Source organism: Boleophthalmus pectinirostris, unplaced genomic scaffold (assembly GCF_026225935.1).
Source record: "Boleophthalmus pectinirostris isolate CB_2022bp ecotype Guang Dong unplaced genomic scaffold, ASM2622593v1 HiC_scaffold_5, whole genome shotgun sequence".
Lineage (NCBI taxonomy): Eukaryota > Metazoa > Chordata > Actinopteri > Gobiiformes > Gobiidae > Boleophthalmus > Boleophthalmus pectinirostris.
This window is the reverse complement of record NW_026571404.1, coordinates 18,956,640-18,974,802: the sequence shown is the minus strand read 5'-3', so window position 1 is coordinate 18,974,802 and position 18,163 is coordinate 18,956,640. Positions and strand designations below refer to the sequence as shown.

The following is an 18,163-nucleotide window of genomic DNA, read 5'->3' as shown; positions in this document are numbered from 1 at the left end:
AAGTAGTTTTATGGTATTTTATGGTTTTTAATTTGGATTACACTTGCACAAAAAAAAAAAAAACTTACCTTCCTGATACTATGATCAAACCAAAGTTACATTTCGTGTCATAAGAAGGCACGCAGATCAGTTCTTTTAACTCAACTTTAACTTTATTTTTATGTCATTCCATCTCCTGCTGCTGGAGTACACCTCTGATATCTGAATGCTGCCCCCTTGTGGTTAGTTGTAGTGACAAATTATTTAAGACGATAGAATTCAACTGTTTACAATAATGAATGACAGTATTTTTTTGCATCAATAAAATCTCCTTTTGAATAAGGTATCTGTATTACATTATTTATTTAACTAACTGGTTCATAATGTGGCAAATATGAAACTAATTTTTGACATCAGATTTCTGGACTTTCACCTTTTTACTGGCTATATTTTCAGAGTAGGCTTCACTGCGACATCTGTTGGCATCACCTTTAAAACATCCCATTGTACTCAACAGAAGACATGCATCCTTCCTGAATGCTTTGGTGAATATGGCATAGAGAAATGGATTGGCACATGAGTTTATAGGAAAGAATAGTACAAGGAGGATTTTGGAGTTGGTTACTGTTATGAGTGGGATCTTAAAAGCAGCCGAGATCGCAAAGAAAGATATTGGCGCCATGCAGAGAAAATCAGTGAAAATTAGGATGGCCATTCGCTTAGCTATCCTCGTGTCTGCATTACGTCTTGGTAACTCTGGGTTCTTCACAGCCAGGAAGATCAGAACATAACAGATACATACAAGGCAGAATGCAGAAACATTTAATAAAAGCATAACAATGACAAAAGCTTGTGCTAAAGAGGTTTCTATATCCATTGGTAGACACACACTAACTTTACCGTAACTACTCACTCCAATTAGAGGCAGGATACCCATTGCCAAACAGACAACCCAACCTGCTACCATTATACTGGCAGCTTGTTTTAGACCAAGATGACACTCCACTTGTAAGGCATTTGTAATAGTATGCCATCGCTCCATTGTGATACTAGCAAGAGTATAAACTGACAATTCTCCTCCAAAACAGACAGGAACCCAGCCACACTGCACCCTGGCCCAGTCTGCCACTCAATAGCATGCTGACTATAGTTCCCACGAGTCCTTAAGTCCACTGATGCTATCATGAGCAGGTATACTCCAATGCACAGATCAGCAAATGCAAGATGGCACATAAGAAAGCGTGGCACGGTTAGTTTGTTGGGGCTGAAGAAGAAGACAAGAAGAACAGTGACGTTTCCGGTGATGGCCAAAATGCTGATGAACCAAATGGCAACGCGAAGGAAACTGAAGCCAGTGATGTCCTCACAGAGGTTAAAAGCATCAGCCTCAGGAGTGCAGATGAGAGATGGGCTTTTCCAACACAGTTCCAGCTCTGGGTAATGTGAATGTAAATCATAGTCTGAGCCATAGTTACTGTACTGTAGAGGATCTGAACTGGTTGGCATGTCCACAACATGGCTGGAATCATAAGCTCCGGTGACACGTTGTGGCCTGTTTCAATAAGTAATATTAATAAAGTTAGATTTAAGATGTTTTTACAAATCTTGAGATAGAGTAGGGCAATTGTGCATATTGAAAAAACAAGTTGACAAAATGATTTAACCTAGGATTGCTGACCTTGCAAACAGGTTGAGCTCATCACAGAATGTAGACATGTTTTTCCATTTCTGATTTGTGGCTGTATTCCTTGAAAAATAAAGAAAATATTGGTTATTACATTTCATGTACACTACTGTTGGGTGTTGTATCTTTTGTTGTCCAGGGTTCAGGCTGCGTTAAATATGCCTATAGGAAAAGTTGTTTTTCAGCCTGAAAGTTCCATCCCATATAATAAATTATAGACAAATATTTATAAAATGAGTTACAGTGCTCTAATGCAAACACACTGACATTGAGAGAGAACCAGTCTGAGGATCTGACTGAAAACTACCATTTCAAATGCAGGGACATTAACCACTTTGCCAGTGTCTCTTGTACCTGTACCTGTTTTGACTCTCACTGAGAAGAGAACAGCAGTGACTGTTGTAGGTGAGCTGAGCTTTTCGCAGGTTTCTGAGCCCATGCCACAGAGGAAGTGTCTTTAATGAATATACTGATTCAGCCACCAGCTCTCGAAGCGAGTCGAGCCCATGTGAGGGTAATGTGGTAATAGCAGTGAACGACACATCTCTGGTAAAAAGATAAAACAGTGTCATTGTATGTTTGTAACACTTAAGTCACTGAAGTCAGCAGTGATTTAACCCACAAGACGCCAAGATCAGTGGCTCCTGTGAAGGCATCTTGTTGGATCAGTCTGAGGTTACGATTTTTTTTCAGCATTCTAAATGTCACATGAAGAGAAGATTAAGCATTGGAGGTAACCCTGAACTTGAAATATTTATTACACAAAAATGAAAATACAGCTTTGCTATCTTTGTCTGGTTGAAGGCATGACTGTGTATCTCTCTGAATCCATTATTATATAAGTTCCTGAAAAAAGATATGACCGGTATAAGAGCCTGATTGTACTGGATCATACAAAGCTTTAAAATAAAGTTACACTTACATTGTTATGTAGTCTTTGTGATGCCATTAAAAGCATTTGGAGGTATTTGCTTGATTTGGAGGTTGTCATATATATCTCTGTTATTAAGAAGAGCCACATATTCATATAATACAATATGTTAAAAATGCACATTTATGTTACAGTATATGTGAAACTTACAAAATGAACGCAGACTCCAAAGACCTGATAGATGTTAAATCCGGAAACACAGTTAGGCCTGTATTGGAGATGCTCCTGGAAATTTGAAATAAATAGCCTTTTCAATCAAGTAAATAGTCTGCAAAATAATAAGTTGAGCATCTTTGAAAGATATTATCATTTACATACAGGTAGCGTAGTTTGGGAAGATTATTAAAACTCCTCATGCCAATCTTCTTCAAGTTTCTTGCATTCTGAATTGTGCTGCATTTAGTAACAAAGCTTCTTTAGAGTTATTGTTGTCCACCTTTATAATGATCCTGTGTTGGATCCTTAAGTGTCAGTACTTACATTTCAGTAAGTTTCATCATGTTGTTAAATGCTAATGTTTCAATAGTTTCCAGGGTCACGCTTTGAGAAATTGTTCTGGATTTAAAGCAGAGGAAATTAACCCATTTATTGTGTAACATGACAGTTATTCATATGCATTCAATAAAGAAATGCAAACTCAAGGATTTTGTAGTTATAAATGTATTAGACATGCTTACATTATCTGAACTTCTTTCAGACCATCAAATGAATAACTTGAAATGGCCTTCAAAGATAAGTGGTATAGGAACCTGTAACACAAATACAAATAAATAAACTTTCTTTTATGAGCACAATAGTGGATGTACTTTCTATGTTCAAAATAACTGACTGCTTTGTTTTTAGTTCAACTTGAATTATAGATTTACCAAACTATATCCAATTAAACATTAGCCTCCTACTGTAAAGCGAGTTTTCCTTGTAACTTGAAACACATTGGTCTGGTCTGCTGTTCCAAATGTGTAATGAAGCTCAGTGTGGCTGCATGAGACGCCTGGCCTTGGTGGACACTTATCAAGAGACACTCAAGGTTCTCCTCTGATTTACAGCAGAGGTCAAGACTTACACCTTTAAATATTACACACAAACATTACAGATACACACAAACATTACAGATACATACGCATACACACGCATGCACACACACAAGGATGATGGTCACAGAGCACAGTGTGTCAAAAGGTGAGGGATCACCTTGACATCTGGCACAGTTAATTGAACCAAAAACATATTGGGTATTTTATTACAGGATTAGGGTTAGTTATAACAGTGTGAGTATCTGATGTACTTGTGGGGAGGATGAGGTCTATTGTAAAACATTCCAAATACAAGATGTACCTGTTAATTTAAAAAGGAAAGTTGTTAAGCATTGAATGAGCACAATGCTTGTCTATTTCATGCGTGTACAACGCATTGCTGTATACTCATTTATGACCAGCATTCTGTAGTTGAAGCATATATTTTAAATAGCAATAATTGTATAACTTTATTATGCAAAGATGTTCATTACAGGTACACCATGTAACTTTTTGAGTTAGAATGTTCCACAGTATGGTGTTAAACTTATCTTTGTCAAAAGGTTAAGCAATGTGGGCAAACCTCTACGTCAAATTACAGGTCAGATCTGAGAGAGGCATTCAATGTAAGTGCATGTTTTTCAAGATATTCTTAAGCATTAAAACACATGTTACTGAATAATAACCACACTCTGAAATATTCCAGACCCAAGCAATAACAGTAAGAAAAGTTGCATAGTGCACCTTTAATTGTAACAGGCTTGTAAAAATCCGTGCGTAATGGTGAAAAGAGTGAACTTTACGCAAAGGTAAACAACATCACTCTGTGCATTAAATGAAATAAAGAACTTTGACAGATGAACTTACAGCCTCTCCTCCTTGTGTCCCAGCATGAGCGCGGAGCTTTCGGTCACATTGTTGCATCTGAACGAGTGGGAAGAACAACGGCATACCACAGGGCACAGATAAATCCTATGGAGTCCTAAAGCGCAGGGAAATCCGATGGAGATTATGACATTTATTAAGAAAGACACTGGTCTCAACATTATTGTCAACGACATCTAGCGACAGTCTGGCTCTTTTGAGATGAAAAATTCGTCCGCTCATTGACTCGGGTGTGTGATGAGACTGCGCACACGTCCTTGAGCAGTTTTTGTGCCTTTTGGTTTAACAAGTGTAAAAAATTTTAGGATTTCTTCCACTGTGCTGTTATTGAAACCTTAAATTAGATGTAGGCAGATGTTTTTATTTTTGTTCTTTTTTTTTTTCTTTCTTTTTTTTTTTAACCTGAGCTTTACCTATTGGCTATTTATTGTCAGATCACTCAATTACTCCCTGAAGACGTTCATGGTCCTCGTTTCTGAATTGGTTCCACCAAGTAGGCTGATTTGAGTAGTCCATGCTTCTCTGCTCACTGAATGGAAACAAATATTAAACAGATAAGATACATAGATACAAAATTTCCGTTGCTCTGGTGTTGTTTGTTAAATATTGTGCCTGTAATTGACATATATGGTAATTACATTGAGTACTTGTACCTGAATAGTCTCACAGGAGAACTCAACCCATTGTGTTCTTTCAAAAGAACAATGTGACCCAAAGTAATGCGCCTCACAGAACCATATAAAGCGTGGACATTGTGGAAATGAATAGCATTTTGAACTGTGACGTGAAAAAAATGCATATCAAATAGTCTAAATTGGCTGCAGTGGTAATGACCAAAACTTTAGTCGTAATTAGTTTTTGTCATTACCACTACAATTATCACTTGCAATGCCTAAAGGCTAATACTAGATGTCGACAGAGTTGAAGCAATAGCAGTGAGTTACTGGAAAGAAAGCAAAAACACTCAAAACATAAAGACATATGATTAGGCTTCTGTAATTAGATATGTAGGCTGTGCACATGTTTTCAAAGCCAATCTTTTGTGTGTATTATAACAAGCGTGTAATGCGTGATTACTCCTTTTTACGACCGTACTGAAAGGCGACACATGACAGGAAGCGCTATCTTTTGGAGTTGACGTGACAGACTGATCTTAGATCAGTTTCAGTGCCGCCCAAAGTTCAGACTCAACCTCACCCAACAAAGGCAAACCGAGCTCAGGTCAGTTCTGGTCAAAAGGCGCTTGTCCGGAAGCAACAAGTCGAAGAAATTTCACTCCTACATCGGCCAAAGTTGTGGTTGTCCAACAACCGAAGTCGCTCTCTGTACCTTTTTGAACAAATAGTTGGTATCTTTAGGTTTTAGCGATGGACAAGCTTCGTCGAGTGCTCAGCGGCCAAGAGGAAAACGAGGAGCTTGGTCTCACAGCACAGGTATGTATGCAAATGTGGGACAACTCGTACATAGTAAAGCTAAAGCTAAAACCAGCAAGCTGTATTTACTGTGCAGCTTCCTCGTCTATCTTCTCTATCTCCATGTATGCTTATTTTGTATCTTTGTTATTGTTAGCTAAATGTTGATGAAAGCAACTCCTCACAGAGTCTTATCTCTGGTCGACACACAGACATTAGTTTATCATTTGATCACTTTTAAGTTCCTACTTTGACTCTTGTAGTCTTCCTTTAACTTAGCCCTATACTTTTAATGCTATTAGAACTTTTATTTATGTGTTTGTTAATGCTTTTACATGCAATCATGCTCAGGAGGAAACAAGGTAAGAATGTGCCTAATTATTATGATTTTTGTTATACGGTGTTGTAATATAAGGCAGCTATTGTAAGTCTGTATTTTGACATCTTACATTTTATTACATTTTTGCTACTCATTGAAGTGTTGCTCTCCCTGATATCCAACGTTATTGCCGGAATTTGGCAGTGACTGTAAGTTGTATGAGTTGAGTGTGCAGCAACAACCCAGTGCTGGTGCCTGCTTTTTCTTTAGAAAACCTTTATTTATCCTTAGATACAAATATTATGTGGTTAACCGTCAGCATAGCGCCCCTCGCAGGTCAATAATGTTGTGTTTGACATCCTCCCATTGTTCTGCACAGGTCCTGGATGCCAGTACACTCAGCTACAGCACGAGGATCAAATGGTTTGTCATATGCTTCGCTGGAGGCATTCTGTGTTCAATCCTGGTGAGTGTCACACTGGATATAGAATTCTTTCACCTAGTGTTAAACCAAAATGAACACTTAATTGGTTTGTATTCACTTACTAGAATTTGCTAGAATTTGAAGTAGAATTCTATCATTATTTGTTAGAGATTGGCCCCACAAAGTTAATCTAAAGGCTTCAAGCCATTTAAACAACAATTATTGAGGTTGTTTGTGACAGAGAAGGTGTCAAACTTTGTGCTAGCTTTTAGTTTCTTGTGAATAGGGCATAAATATACAGATTATTATTATTATTATTATTATTATTATTAGCCATAAAACATTTCAGTAAATCTGCAGTGTGACAAAAAAGCAAATTTTACCACAGAGTTCTGACCTGTTCTCCAGTTCATTTTTAAACCAAAAGAGATTTGAGAGTATTGTGATATCACATGAACACTACCTATTTTCCAAAGATGTGAACTGATCTACTTCAGTCATGTGTTGTCAGGCTTTTTCACTCTTGTCTCACAAAGCATTTGTAATGAGAACAAAGTAAAGGTTTACACAAAAATTCTCTAAACTTTTGTCTTCCTGTTAAAATCAAAATGATCCAATATATAGTACCCTAATGATAATCACATTTATTCCACATAAAAATCAGAATGGTTATTTTAGTTTTGTGGCAGTGTATGTTCGCACCATGAGCTGACCAACATGAATGAATTGACCTTGAAGAATGTAAGTTTACAGCAAAAATTTACTCAAGTCTGTATTCTACCTAGCTGTAGATTATTTTTAAACTTCAAACAAAAATATATTATATTTGTTTAATCTATTTAAGAGGATTCTTTTTTCTTTGTCACCATTTGCCCTGCAAAGTCAATGTCTGCAGTTTACTGTAAGAGAAAATGCAGTGAGACACTTATGTATGTATGTGTAATAATAGCAGGAAGTACAGCTAGAGGCTACACCACTGTGATAAGTGACACAATATTTCAATGCTTCTCTGAGTTTGAACAGGAGACCTTTTTTATTTAGAAAATGTAATGGTTTTATATAGTATTATGATAGTTTTGATTGATTACTGTTACTTAAACTGATGCCTACTACAACAAGACCCTGTATAAAATATTGCATTACAAATGAGATGCCTTCTTTTTTGATTGTCTAGAGATGGTTGATTTTCAGTTCCAATTCTTTCCATTTATCATTTTGTATTGAAAACAACATTTTATATGTTGTCACAAGGGGGCGCCAGATTTAATCGAAAACAGTGGTTTTCACCTTAGTTTTCAACATTGAGTACCATCTCATGTGACTTTCCAACAGCTATTGTGTTAGATAGTGAGCTTGATGAAACTGAGCTATAATTTGATTTTGAATCAGGACTAAAATATGCATAAACTGGACTGGATTGTTAACTAAATCAGGACAAGTTCCCACTTTAAAGCAGGACAGCAACTAAATGAAATAATTTATAGACTATGATTACGAAAGATGTTGCCCACTGAAACTGACATAGAAAAATGGACCAGTTTGGTTGATTTTTTTTTTTTTTTTATTTTTTTTTTTACAGAAATTAGGACAGGTTTCAACATACTGTACTGTTGCTATAAATAGATATTCAAATGAAACTAACAAAGTCTATTTTTGTTAACTAGGGCTCAGCTCTCCTGTTCCTTCCAAATGGAATCAAGTTCTTTGCAGTCTTTTACACATTAGGGAACGTCATGGCTCTTTCCAGGTGAGATTCAGAGCCAACAGTAATTTGGCCGATCTAATTCTTGGCTTGGCTTCATGCTTTTAATTGCTAATGCAGCCTGCTGATGGGTGCCAGAAGTACCTTGCTTATACACCACACAATATGATTTATATTGTCCTCAATGACACTCTCCTTATCTCTCTGTTCTTGGCTATGATACAGATTTTACTTGTTACTTATATTAGTCATAACGTGCAGTTTTAGTTTATCGTCACACATCACCATTTTGACAGTAATCACATAGATGTTTAGTATCACTACATTTAACCATGAAAATGCTCACAAGATGCCCACAGAGACTGACGCATCATATGTAGAATAACATTTAAATCAGTATGTAAATATGGCATATGTTTTAACAACAGCAACACAGTATACAGTATTTCCCCACTGTACGCTATAGGTTTGTTGCAAAATCACCTGTCTTCATGGATCAGCACATCTACATAACCTTTTATCAAATGAAAGTGTTTCTTTTTGTCTTCTGATTTGTGAATAATAGTGACAATTTAATCATTGGCTGAGACTCATTATTTTCCCAGGGCTAGAAGAAATGAAAATGAAACAAATCAATCTATGTCAGGTTTTATTGGCATGTAAGTCATTTCGAAAGTCAGTATGTTGTATGACAAACCATATTGTTGTACCACTTTCAATATCAATAGTTTAAGTTCATATTTGAATAAACAAATCTTCTGTAAAAAGGATTGTTTAGAGATCGTTCATATTTTGATGTAAAAGGAAAGTCAACATAAGGAAAGTGAATAACTATGAATTCACAATGGAAGTCACAAGTTGTCACAAGGGAGTTGTTTAGTGATTATGTCATGTTGCATATTTCTTATTCAGTGGTTTGCTATTGTAGTAGGAGTAGTAGGAGTAGTAGGAGTAGTAGGAGTAGTAGGAGTAGTAGGAGTAGTAGGAGTAGTAGGAGTAGTAGGAGTAGTAGGAGTAGTAGGAGTAGAGTCCTAACACAATGGAGTATTCTTCCCTCACTTGAATCTGGAGTAGCAGTAACAGCCTGTGCGTGGCCACACTCACACAGTGCTTTTGGACAAAGCGTCTCCATCTCTCTCACTCACACAGACCAGACCATAGCCGACGTCACAGCCACACACTCCAGAGCCAGAGTGCCTCACAGAGCTACAGTGACGCTCCTCTGCCTCCCTCGGCTCTCCTCAGCCTGACAGCGCGGGAAACCCTTTGTGTTATAACATTTACTGACGTCACCAGGCAAACTGTAGCGTGTAGGAGGTTTTTATCAATGTGTCATCTTGCAGTAGTCCCAAAATATACACCTAAATGGTCTAACTAATGTATGTAGTCACAGGCCCATTTGATGATGTCACTCTACATTTTTTATTGATAAAACTAAATTGAGCTGGTTTGAGCATTTACAGAGGAGGGGCATCACAAGTATTTGGTGATACTAGTATCACAGACTCACATCAATATTTTGGTATTGATGAAAATTACTATTTCAAGGTACATCTGTTTTTATAATTTATTATGTGAGTACTTTTTACAATTAGGTTATCATGTGCAATATATACATTTTTGCAGTATTGATAAATCTTGATATTATGGTTAAAGTGAGCCTAGCCCCTGGCACAGAAAGGAATAGGAATTGGAGTAGGACCAATGAAAGGCACGCTTACTGGGTTAATTTGTGACTCTAAATGGTTGTGAATGAACATGAGAGGAAGTGTTATTAAGTCACATAAACAGAAAACGGTGACTATAGTTTGAGAAAGATGGTAAGCTCAGTGGTGGTATTGAGAGGCTTGGATTCAAAAGATGAGGTTAAACCAGGACTAATGACTTTGTCTGATGACTCCTAATAAGGGGAGAAGAACACTGTAAATGTATTCACAGTCACAAACGATGACGTTGGTTGGTGTTAAGTATTACCTGTTGAATAGATTTTTCTGACTTCCTCACGTAACCTTATTCACTTCTTTACGTATGGATGGAAGGATATTCTTTTCCATCCTTCCATCCAAATATACTGTATAAACATAATTTCAATAATATAACAATAAAAGTTATACTAACATGCATTATGTTTAAAGGTTCACATTAATGTATGAACTACTAAATACAAGGCCATAGATTCTAAATATTTTTCAATGTTTTGTTTTTTCTAAAGCACATGCTTCCTAATGGGACCTCTGAAACAATTGAAGCGCATGTTTGAACCTACAAGGCTGATAGCAACTATTGTTATGTTGGTAAGTTACATTGTTTTACATTATGTTTTCTTGTATTTTAGAATGGCCTTGGAGTGTAAACATTGCATGTGACTTCTGACGGTAGATCCCCAGGTCAAATCTAATCACAGATTTGGTGCCCCAGTAACCAATTGTGACAAAACATTTAAGCTTGTCACTACGAAATTATTTTATTTTTTACCTTTCATTTCTGTGAATAGCCTAATCCTGTGCGGCAGATTTTTTTAATAATGTTTCTTTTTTTCAGCTTTGTCTGGTCTTAACACTCTGTGCAGTGTTCTGGGTATGTACAATTTGGATTTTATTATAATACTGAAAGCTGCTTGAAAACACCTTAAAAAACATGTTTTCTTACATTCTTCACCTGCTTGTCTCCATGGAGATAGATATGGCATGCTCCACAATATGGAGCATGCCATGCAAAGCTATAACAATTCCATGGCGATAAGCAGGTGGCGGACCATCAGCCAGAAATGAAAAGGTGCTCCAACTGTAACATTTGGAGCACCTTTTCATTTCGTAGTATTCATAGTAACAAATGTGTGTATTTCTGTTTCAGTGGGGTAAAAAGGGACTCGCTATCATCTTCTGTATTCTGCAGTTTTTGGCAATGACATGGTAAGTGTGTGAGTCTAGACTGTCGCTTGGCAGTATATTACTTGGTGAGCTTACTAGATTTATTCATCCTACTTTGTCTAACCCACATCTGTCTGACTAACGTGCTGAGTCAGAGGTCTGCAGTGTGCCAGTCTTTGCTCTGGGTTGGTGTATTTTTAACCCTGTGTCTGAACCACGGCTGGTTTTAATACCGAGACCTTAACATGTCAACGTGCAAGGATTGCACTCAGACAGCATCATCCAATTAGTAAAGTTGACCCAGATCAGTCAGGGTAGAAGATGTTTTCTTTTATTGTACTGGTCATAAGCTGTGATATCATTTAGATGCCATTTTCATTTTAATGTTTTTTGTAGTTTCAAGTCAGGTGTTTGCTTAGTGTTGCTTTTAACTTTACAAGTGATAAATTATAAGATTACAAATGGATTTATTGCATACGAGAAAATAAAACTACATCCATGAGAAATTAAAAAGCTACTAACACCCACATAAGGTTGGTAAAGTAAGCAATTACTGTTTTTAGATTTATTTTAAAAATTAATGACTGTTTTTAAGACCTATTGGGAGTTGTGTCCTGAGTAAGTCAGTGGTTTTGCAGTAGGTTTGAGTAAACTTCTCTTTTTTTCATTTGGCTTTTAATGTATCATCCCATTCATAAAACAAACAAATAATATTTCTTCCACTAATGTAATCAAAATATAATGACCACTCTGCCAACAGCAGGTGTTTGTCTACTTTATTATAGCTGCATTCTCACATAGACCTGATTGATATGTATGGGCATGCTTCCACTTGTTTTCTTTAAGTTAAGCATATTTACCAAGCAGTGACTGGAAGTTTCAGTGGAGCAAAGTGCCTGGAAGTGCAAACACCATAATGCAGGACAATACATAGTCTAGATTTACTCACTAAGCAGGACCTTGTCAGCTCCTCTCTCTTCGCACCCCCACGTTGAAAAATTCACTTCCGGCACATTCTCCAAGCATCACCATGGAAACCTGAAGTCGCAGGTCTCCTAGGCGCTTTCATTCTCCAAGCTCAGACACTGGGGCCGTAGTGCCCTCCCACACAGCCCTCCAGACGGCTGAGGGAAGGTGGGATTTTAATAAGATCAGCGCTGACCCACACAGACACGAGCAAAGTGTAGTCAGCAAGCATAGGTCCTACTCACAGGCTATTTGGGACTAGTAATGCAATGGAACAAAATTAAAGTCAGGACTGGGGATGGTGAGGTCCTTTAAAGGGTCACAATGTAATTGTAAGAAGTTTTCCTACGTATGCCACAGCCACATACTTTTCTTTCGGAAAGTTTGATTTTTATAAAGCTAGTCACTTAGAGCAATGGTTGTTCATTGTATGTGTATGGATTTCACAATTCTCTTTTTGTTCAAGTTTTAATCATTGTGAAAAATCATCAAATTATATTTTTTCTCACAATAATTCTAACACTATTATTTGAAACAATTTTCAGGTTAAACATGCAAAAGGTACTCAGCCTGTACCTTCATTGATATTTGTACTGTAGTTTGTTACACTAATGTTATGTCATAACTTTAGTCAGCTCCTTTTAAGGCTGAAAATGCCTTTGTGACTTGTGGTGTAATGCTATAATCTGACATTAGTTAATCAGTTAGCTAATGTGCTGAATTCCTCACATGTTTGAAATTTATGAGCTGCACTTTAATCTCTGGAAGTACAGTTTAAGATTAAAACTGTGAACCATTGTCCAAGTTTGCCATGGCGCATCAAACACTGCCCAGTATGTTTGTCCCAACCTTGGATAAGTGCAGAAGACAAAAACTAAATTATATCTTATCTTATTTTAATAATTTTTTTATGGACAAACATTCTTTTTATTAGAAAGATCTACTGCCAATCCTTAATCCAATCCAATCAGTAAAATTTTATAACGGCAAATTGGACTTTAAATATCGGTGTTTAAAATGAATACATTTAAATACTGATAATCTTCAATGTTTGTGTTTTTATTTCTGTTAACTTGATCACTTTGTATTTCAGGTATAGTATCTCTTACATACCATTTGCCAGGTAAGTTTTATTTTATTTACCCTTTTCATTACACAGTACATTGCTCTACACTACAGTCTTGTATTTAAACAGTGACACGGTGAACAAACCACAACCCTTAACACAACATGTTTTTATTTATTTCAAAACATCACTCTGTTTGCCTTCACCATATGGTTGTAATCCCCCCCAGGACTAATGCAGGCACTTAATGTCCAGCAAATGGCAGCTTGTTGTTTCACACTCCTCTGAGCCCAGTGCCTTTTCTGTAATATCAAAATGGATTCATTTCTTGGCCAGTGTTAATGCTTTTAGCCTCAGATTAACCAAAAATGTCTGAGTCTGAAATCCAGTAAATTTATTTTTGATTAGATTGACACCCCCATAGTACAGTGCCTGCTTACGTTGAGGATACAAATCTCTTAAATCTTCGAAATCCTTTATCATCAATCCTGTCTTGTTGACATTAGCATGTTTTTTTTTCTTGTATATAAGTTTCATTAGGAGCCAGTAGTATCTGTTGGTCAACTTGTCCCATATGGTACACCAGGACTCCAGCCGGGTTCTAAGTGTGATGTTGTTTTGCCAGTCCAGCTGGGAGTAGCGTTATGTCTCATTTGGTTCACCGTCCCGGAGCCTGGAGCCTGTGTACCCCACCTTTTAACTGCCCTGTGTATTTAGGTGACCCTATAATCTGTCCTGACAGCTGAGCGACCCCTCTCTAACCAGCCCTTGATCCCCATCCCCCCAACTCTAATGCAACAACAATACGACAAAGAGACAAAGACCTATTCACTTTTGCTACCCTCAGAAATTCCTTCACTCAAATCTGCAATTGACTGTCACTGGATTTTTAGGACAGCTAAATGTGATAAATTGTCTCTTATTTACATTTTTTTTTTTTTTTTTTTGGTTATTACCATCCACACTTTTATTATCTCATCTTAATCTTCTTATTATAATCCATTTTTCATTTAATATATTTTGGTAAGTTACCTCCATTCGTCTTTGTGGCTTTTTACATCATTAAAAAAAATATTATTAATATTATTAGATATTTGAACATATGTGAAATTATTTGGCTCAACTCCTGTTTGTTTTTTGAAATTTTTAATTTGTTATTGAGTCTAACTATAAACCCCCTCCCCCCTTACAGACATTCAGATGCAGTATATTGATGAAAGAAAAACAACACTCTCACTCTCTAGAAACCAGATTTTGTTTTGCATGTGCATTAGATCAAGCTGTTAACCATGTTACACTGAAAGCCCCTCCTCCCTACCATTCATTGCGTTCATCAGCACTTCCCCAATATTTGCATAGAACTGTTTCTTATCGAAAATTATTCAATACCTCAAGATTACCAGTCTATGTGTCCTTCTTCCAATTATTAACCAATTTTTTCTCCAAATGTGAAAGACTAGTGCTGTGCAATTAATACAATTTTAACCGAGATTGAGATTCAGTCATTCTAATTGTCAATTATCAGCTTTTTAAAATTTTTATTGAGAGGTCCACAGCCAATCTTCTATCAGCAATCAGAGTTCGCAGAGTTCAGCCTTTGAGGGAAGACAATTTTTAAGTCAAGTAGCACTTATTTAAAATTAGATTAAGATTGTAAATACAACATAAGCAATAAAGACAAAATAAAATCTAACCGCAAATTGTAATTGCTCGATAATGAGTGAAAGAAATCATGTTTTTTGTCATCTTGCCCATTCCTAGGTTAGACACTTCTCTTAATCCTGTAATACTTAAAATGTTGCTTGTTGTTTTGGTTTTGAGTGCTTTCAGGGACACTGCACACGCAAGCATAAGACCCCTCCTCCCAGTCCGTCAGGGAGTCTATAGTTATTACTCTCCCCTCCCCTTTCTCTACTTCTTCTTTCTCCCTTCGACCTTGGCAGGATTCACACCTCCTCCACTGAAATTTGTGGCTCTGGCTCCGGGGCAGAGTCTGCATAGCAACACACACATTGATGGACCCGGCATCAGGAGCAGTATATATTAGGGGGAGCTGAGTTGCCAAAAGGATGCGGTTGCCATAGCGATCCCTCACATTGCATCATCCCTCAAACAGCACCTTAAGCATCCCCCCACTTTCATCATTGGAGCTTACCCGCCAAAACACACTCACTTATTCATGACAAGCCACACCCAAATCAGTGTAACAAAGGCACAAATGGCCTTTTATGTCACTATTCATTTTATATGCTTGACTGAGTTGATCTCAAAGTGCCATTACTCTTATCATGTTGGACCAGATATAATTTATGCTTAGCTATGGTACAGTCAAATCTGTTCTTAAAGCATTTTTGCTGTGTCTCATTTTACCCATTAGAATGCTGTCCAAATTGATATAGCTTATTTCTCTATTTCTCTATTTTTCTCCTGTCTATATTCAGCCACAACATTTTCTAACCAGTATTACAATTAGCTGATTTGCCATGTACAGTATAATTTTTCTACTAGTAGTAAACCAGAGACCAAGGGGTCAAAGTTCAATTACTATTAAGTCCTAGGCCTACAATGGCAAAGGTTTTGTCAATAAGAGCATCCAATGTGGCGAGGCAGGAATAAATATGATGTTATAAATATACCAGTATCCAATTTTCTCTTTTTTTTAAGAAGTGCTTTGTAACTTTCCTGGGTGTTCATTTTAAAGGAAAATATTGACGTAAAACTAAGCTGTGTTTTATATGATCTAACATTTTTCTCACCTTTTCTTTTCTCTACAGGGATGCAGTGATAAAGTGCTTCACTACGTGCGTAAGTTAAGGATTCCTGCGGCCAAGATGACTGGTCCCAATATGCAAACTGGATTTGTATATACAACTACTTTCTTTTTTTTTTTCTTTTTTTTGTACTGTGAACAATTACTTTTAAGTCTAGCTAAAATCTAGTTTCTAGCTAGCACAGTTTCATTCATATGTGCATTCTGTAAAAGAAGTGCCTTTAACCTTATATTTATTATATTCCAACTATGTTCCGAGCATTCTTTCACATTTTATAAGCAGGGAAATGCATATCTTCACATACATTTATCTTTAGCAGAAATCAATTTTTTGCTTTAATTATTTTCACATGACCACACTAAAATGTGTTAGTATTTTTGTCTTAAATTACCTTTTATGCTTTTCAATGTTTGTCTTGATAGTATTTTTAATTGTAAAAACATTGCTAATGCTTCAGTCTACTGTATGTTTTGCCTGTCTAGACTGCATTCTATCATCTTCTCTGCTTTAGCTTTTCTAAATTGCATTAAAATCGGGTTGTCCTTTTTAAATTGGATTTCCCTGACAGATGCAGCAAAGGCCTGCTTCAGTATGCTCTTGTGAACATTGCGATTTAGACATGACCTAATAACCCAGTGCATTGTGGGTTTTCTCCATCGTTTCGGCATCACAGCGCACAGACCTTTGAGGATGCGGTTGTCATGGTAACCCCCTCTGGAAGAATCCCATCCTCGTCCCACCCCCATCTGTGGTACAGATGTTCATATTATCTCAATGAGAAGGTGTAGGGAAGGTTATTTAGAGGAAAACCTTGAAGCGGCAGCCAGGTTCACAATACATAGATTTGTATATTACCACTTTCTACTTATTTTTTCCACAATGCTCCATCACAAATTGCTAGAAATTACTGTGTACTGTAGTTGACAAAATGATATCATAAGGTGTTATTACAAATTATCAGATAATTTTAAATATTAACTTTTGAGTTAGAAGTAAGCAGGGGAAAGAGCTGCTTTTTTAAATATATATTTTTTGCTGACCATTTTCTTAAAAAAAAAAGCTGGAGTATAAAGGTTTTTGCCATCAAATCTAAATATTTATTATTAAAACAATATTTCTGCTAATTACTCATTGTCAACAATGAACAGTATATGATTTGAAAACATGTTCAAGATTGTTTTATATTACAATATTTAGATTGGGCTTGCACTTAACTCTATGTTTCATTGGACCTGCTTGTGTGGCGGTGGATTAGTGTTGACAAAATCTTCTTTTGGCTGCACTTGTGCGACTGACTTGGCAATGAACCAGCAAATCCCATGTACAATGTTGCTGGCCTTGGTAAACAATGGGACACTTTAAATCAGGATGTATTCTATTGACTTGCCTTAAGCGGGGAGATTCTGTTTATTATTGTGCAGTGTTTTGGGACTTAAAAAAAAAACTTGTGAGATGGGGAAGTACTACCAATCTGTGCCCACTGTCTCCTTTACATTTAATCCATGGTATATCAGAGCCACAGCAAACACAACAGATTGTCCTTCCCCTTCAGATTACCTTAGTAGATAGTCAACTAATAAAGAAATTGTGATGTTAATACATTTTAGCATTCACACATTAGATTGATGTGTTTTTCTATTTAATCTTGTTTGTTTTAATCTTGACAAACACTGCACTGAAAGCTATTGTTAAAATCAGCCTTGTTTTCAAATGTACAGTATTGTGAAAAACACCATGTTTTCAAGAAGGGCAAAACAAAGATCTATGTAGCAAAGAATCTACTCAGACTAATCATTTGTGATCTAAATCAGTAGCTAGTACTTAAAAAAAAAAAAAAAATCGAAGTTGTCATTTTCATCAGCCACATTTATTCTTGTCAAAAGTTTAGAGTATTTATTGACACAACCTGAGAATTGTTTTACATCTCACATATTTGTTTTCATGTCACATTATAGAACACAGCCCTGCGAATAGTAATGTATTGAGTGAATTTAATGTGCTTGGCATAATGTAAATCTGAACATCCTCAGGCAATATCCAATAAAGTGTCTAAAAGCTACACATTTTCAGTCATTGATTTACTTTGACTCACCGGTGGAGATAAACTGACATTCAACCCTATTTTTTGTTGGGTTAAAACA

General features: G+C 36.5%; 2 protein-coding genes across 2 annotated transcripts; one reads left to right on the top strand and one right to left on the bottom strand.

The window, feature by feature from the left end:
* Positions 1-379: 379 nt before the first annotated feature.
* Positions 380-4,954, bottom strand: lhcgr (luteinizing hormone/choriogonadotropin receptor). Its single transcript, XM_020921083.2, is given in 14 exon segments — positions 380-1,065; positions 1,068-1,531; positions 1,658-1,726; positions 2,024-2,209; positions 2,286-2,360; positions 2,441-2,509; positions 2,586-2,604; positions 2,607-2,662; positions 2,745-2,819; positions 2,913-2,987; positions 3,075-3,149; positions 3,272-3,343; positions 4,475-4,589; positions 4,906-4,954. Coding segments are annotated over 13 exon segments (1,947 nt in total). The 5' UTR covers positions 4,501-4,589; positions 4,906-4,954.
* Positions 4,955-5,690: 736 nt separating this feature from the next.
* On the top strand, positions 5,691-18,081 carry sft2d1 (SFT2 domain containing 1). Its single transcript, XM_020921423.2, has 8 exons — positions 5,691-5,925; positions 6,603-6,689; positions 8,312-8,394; positions 10,562-10,643; positions 10,891-10,926; positions 11,203-11,261; positions 13,279-13,308; positions 16,026-18,081. The coding sequence occupies exons 1-8, from the start codon at positions 5,860-5,862 to the stop codon at positions 16,063-16,065; spliced, it is 483 nt and encodes a 160-aa protein (XP_020777082.1). The 5' UTR covers positions 5,691-5,859; the 3' UTR covers positions 16,066-18,081.
* The last annotated feature ends 82 nt before the right edge of the window (positions 18,082-18,163 follow it).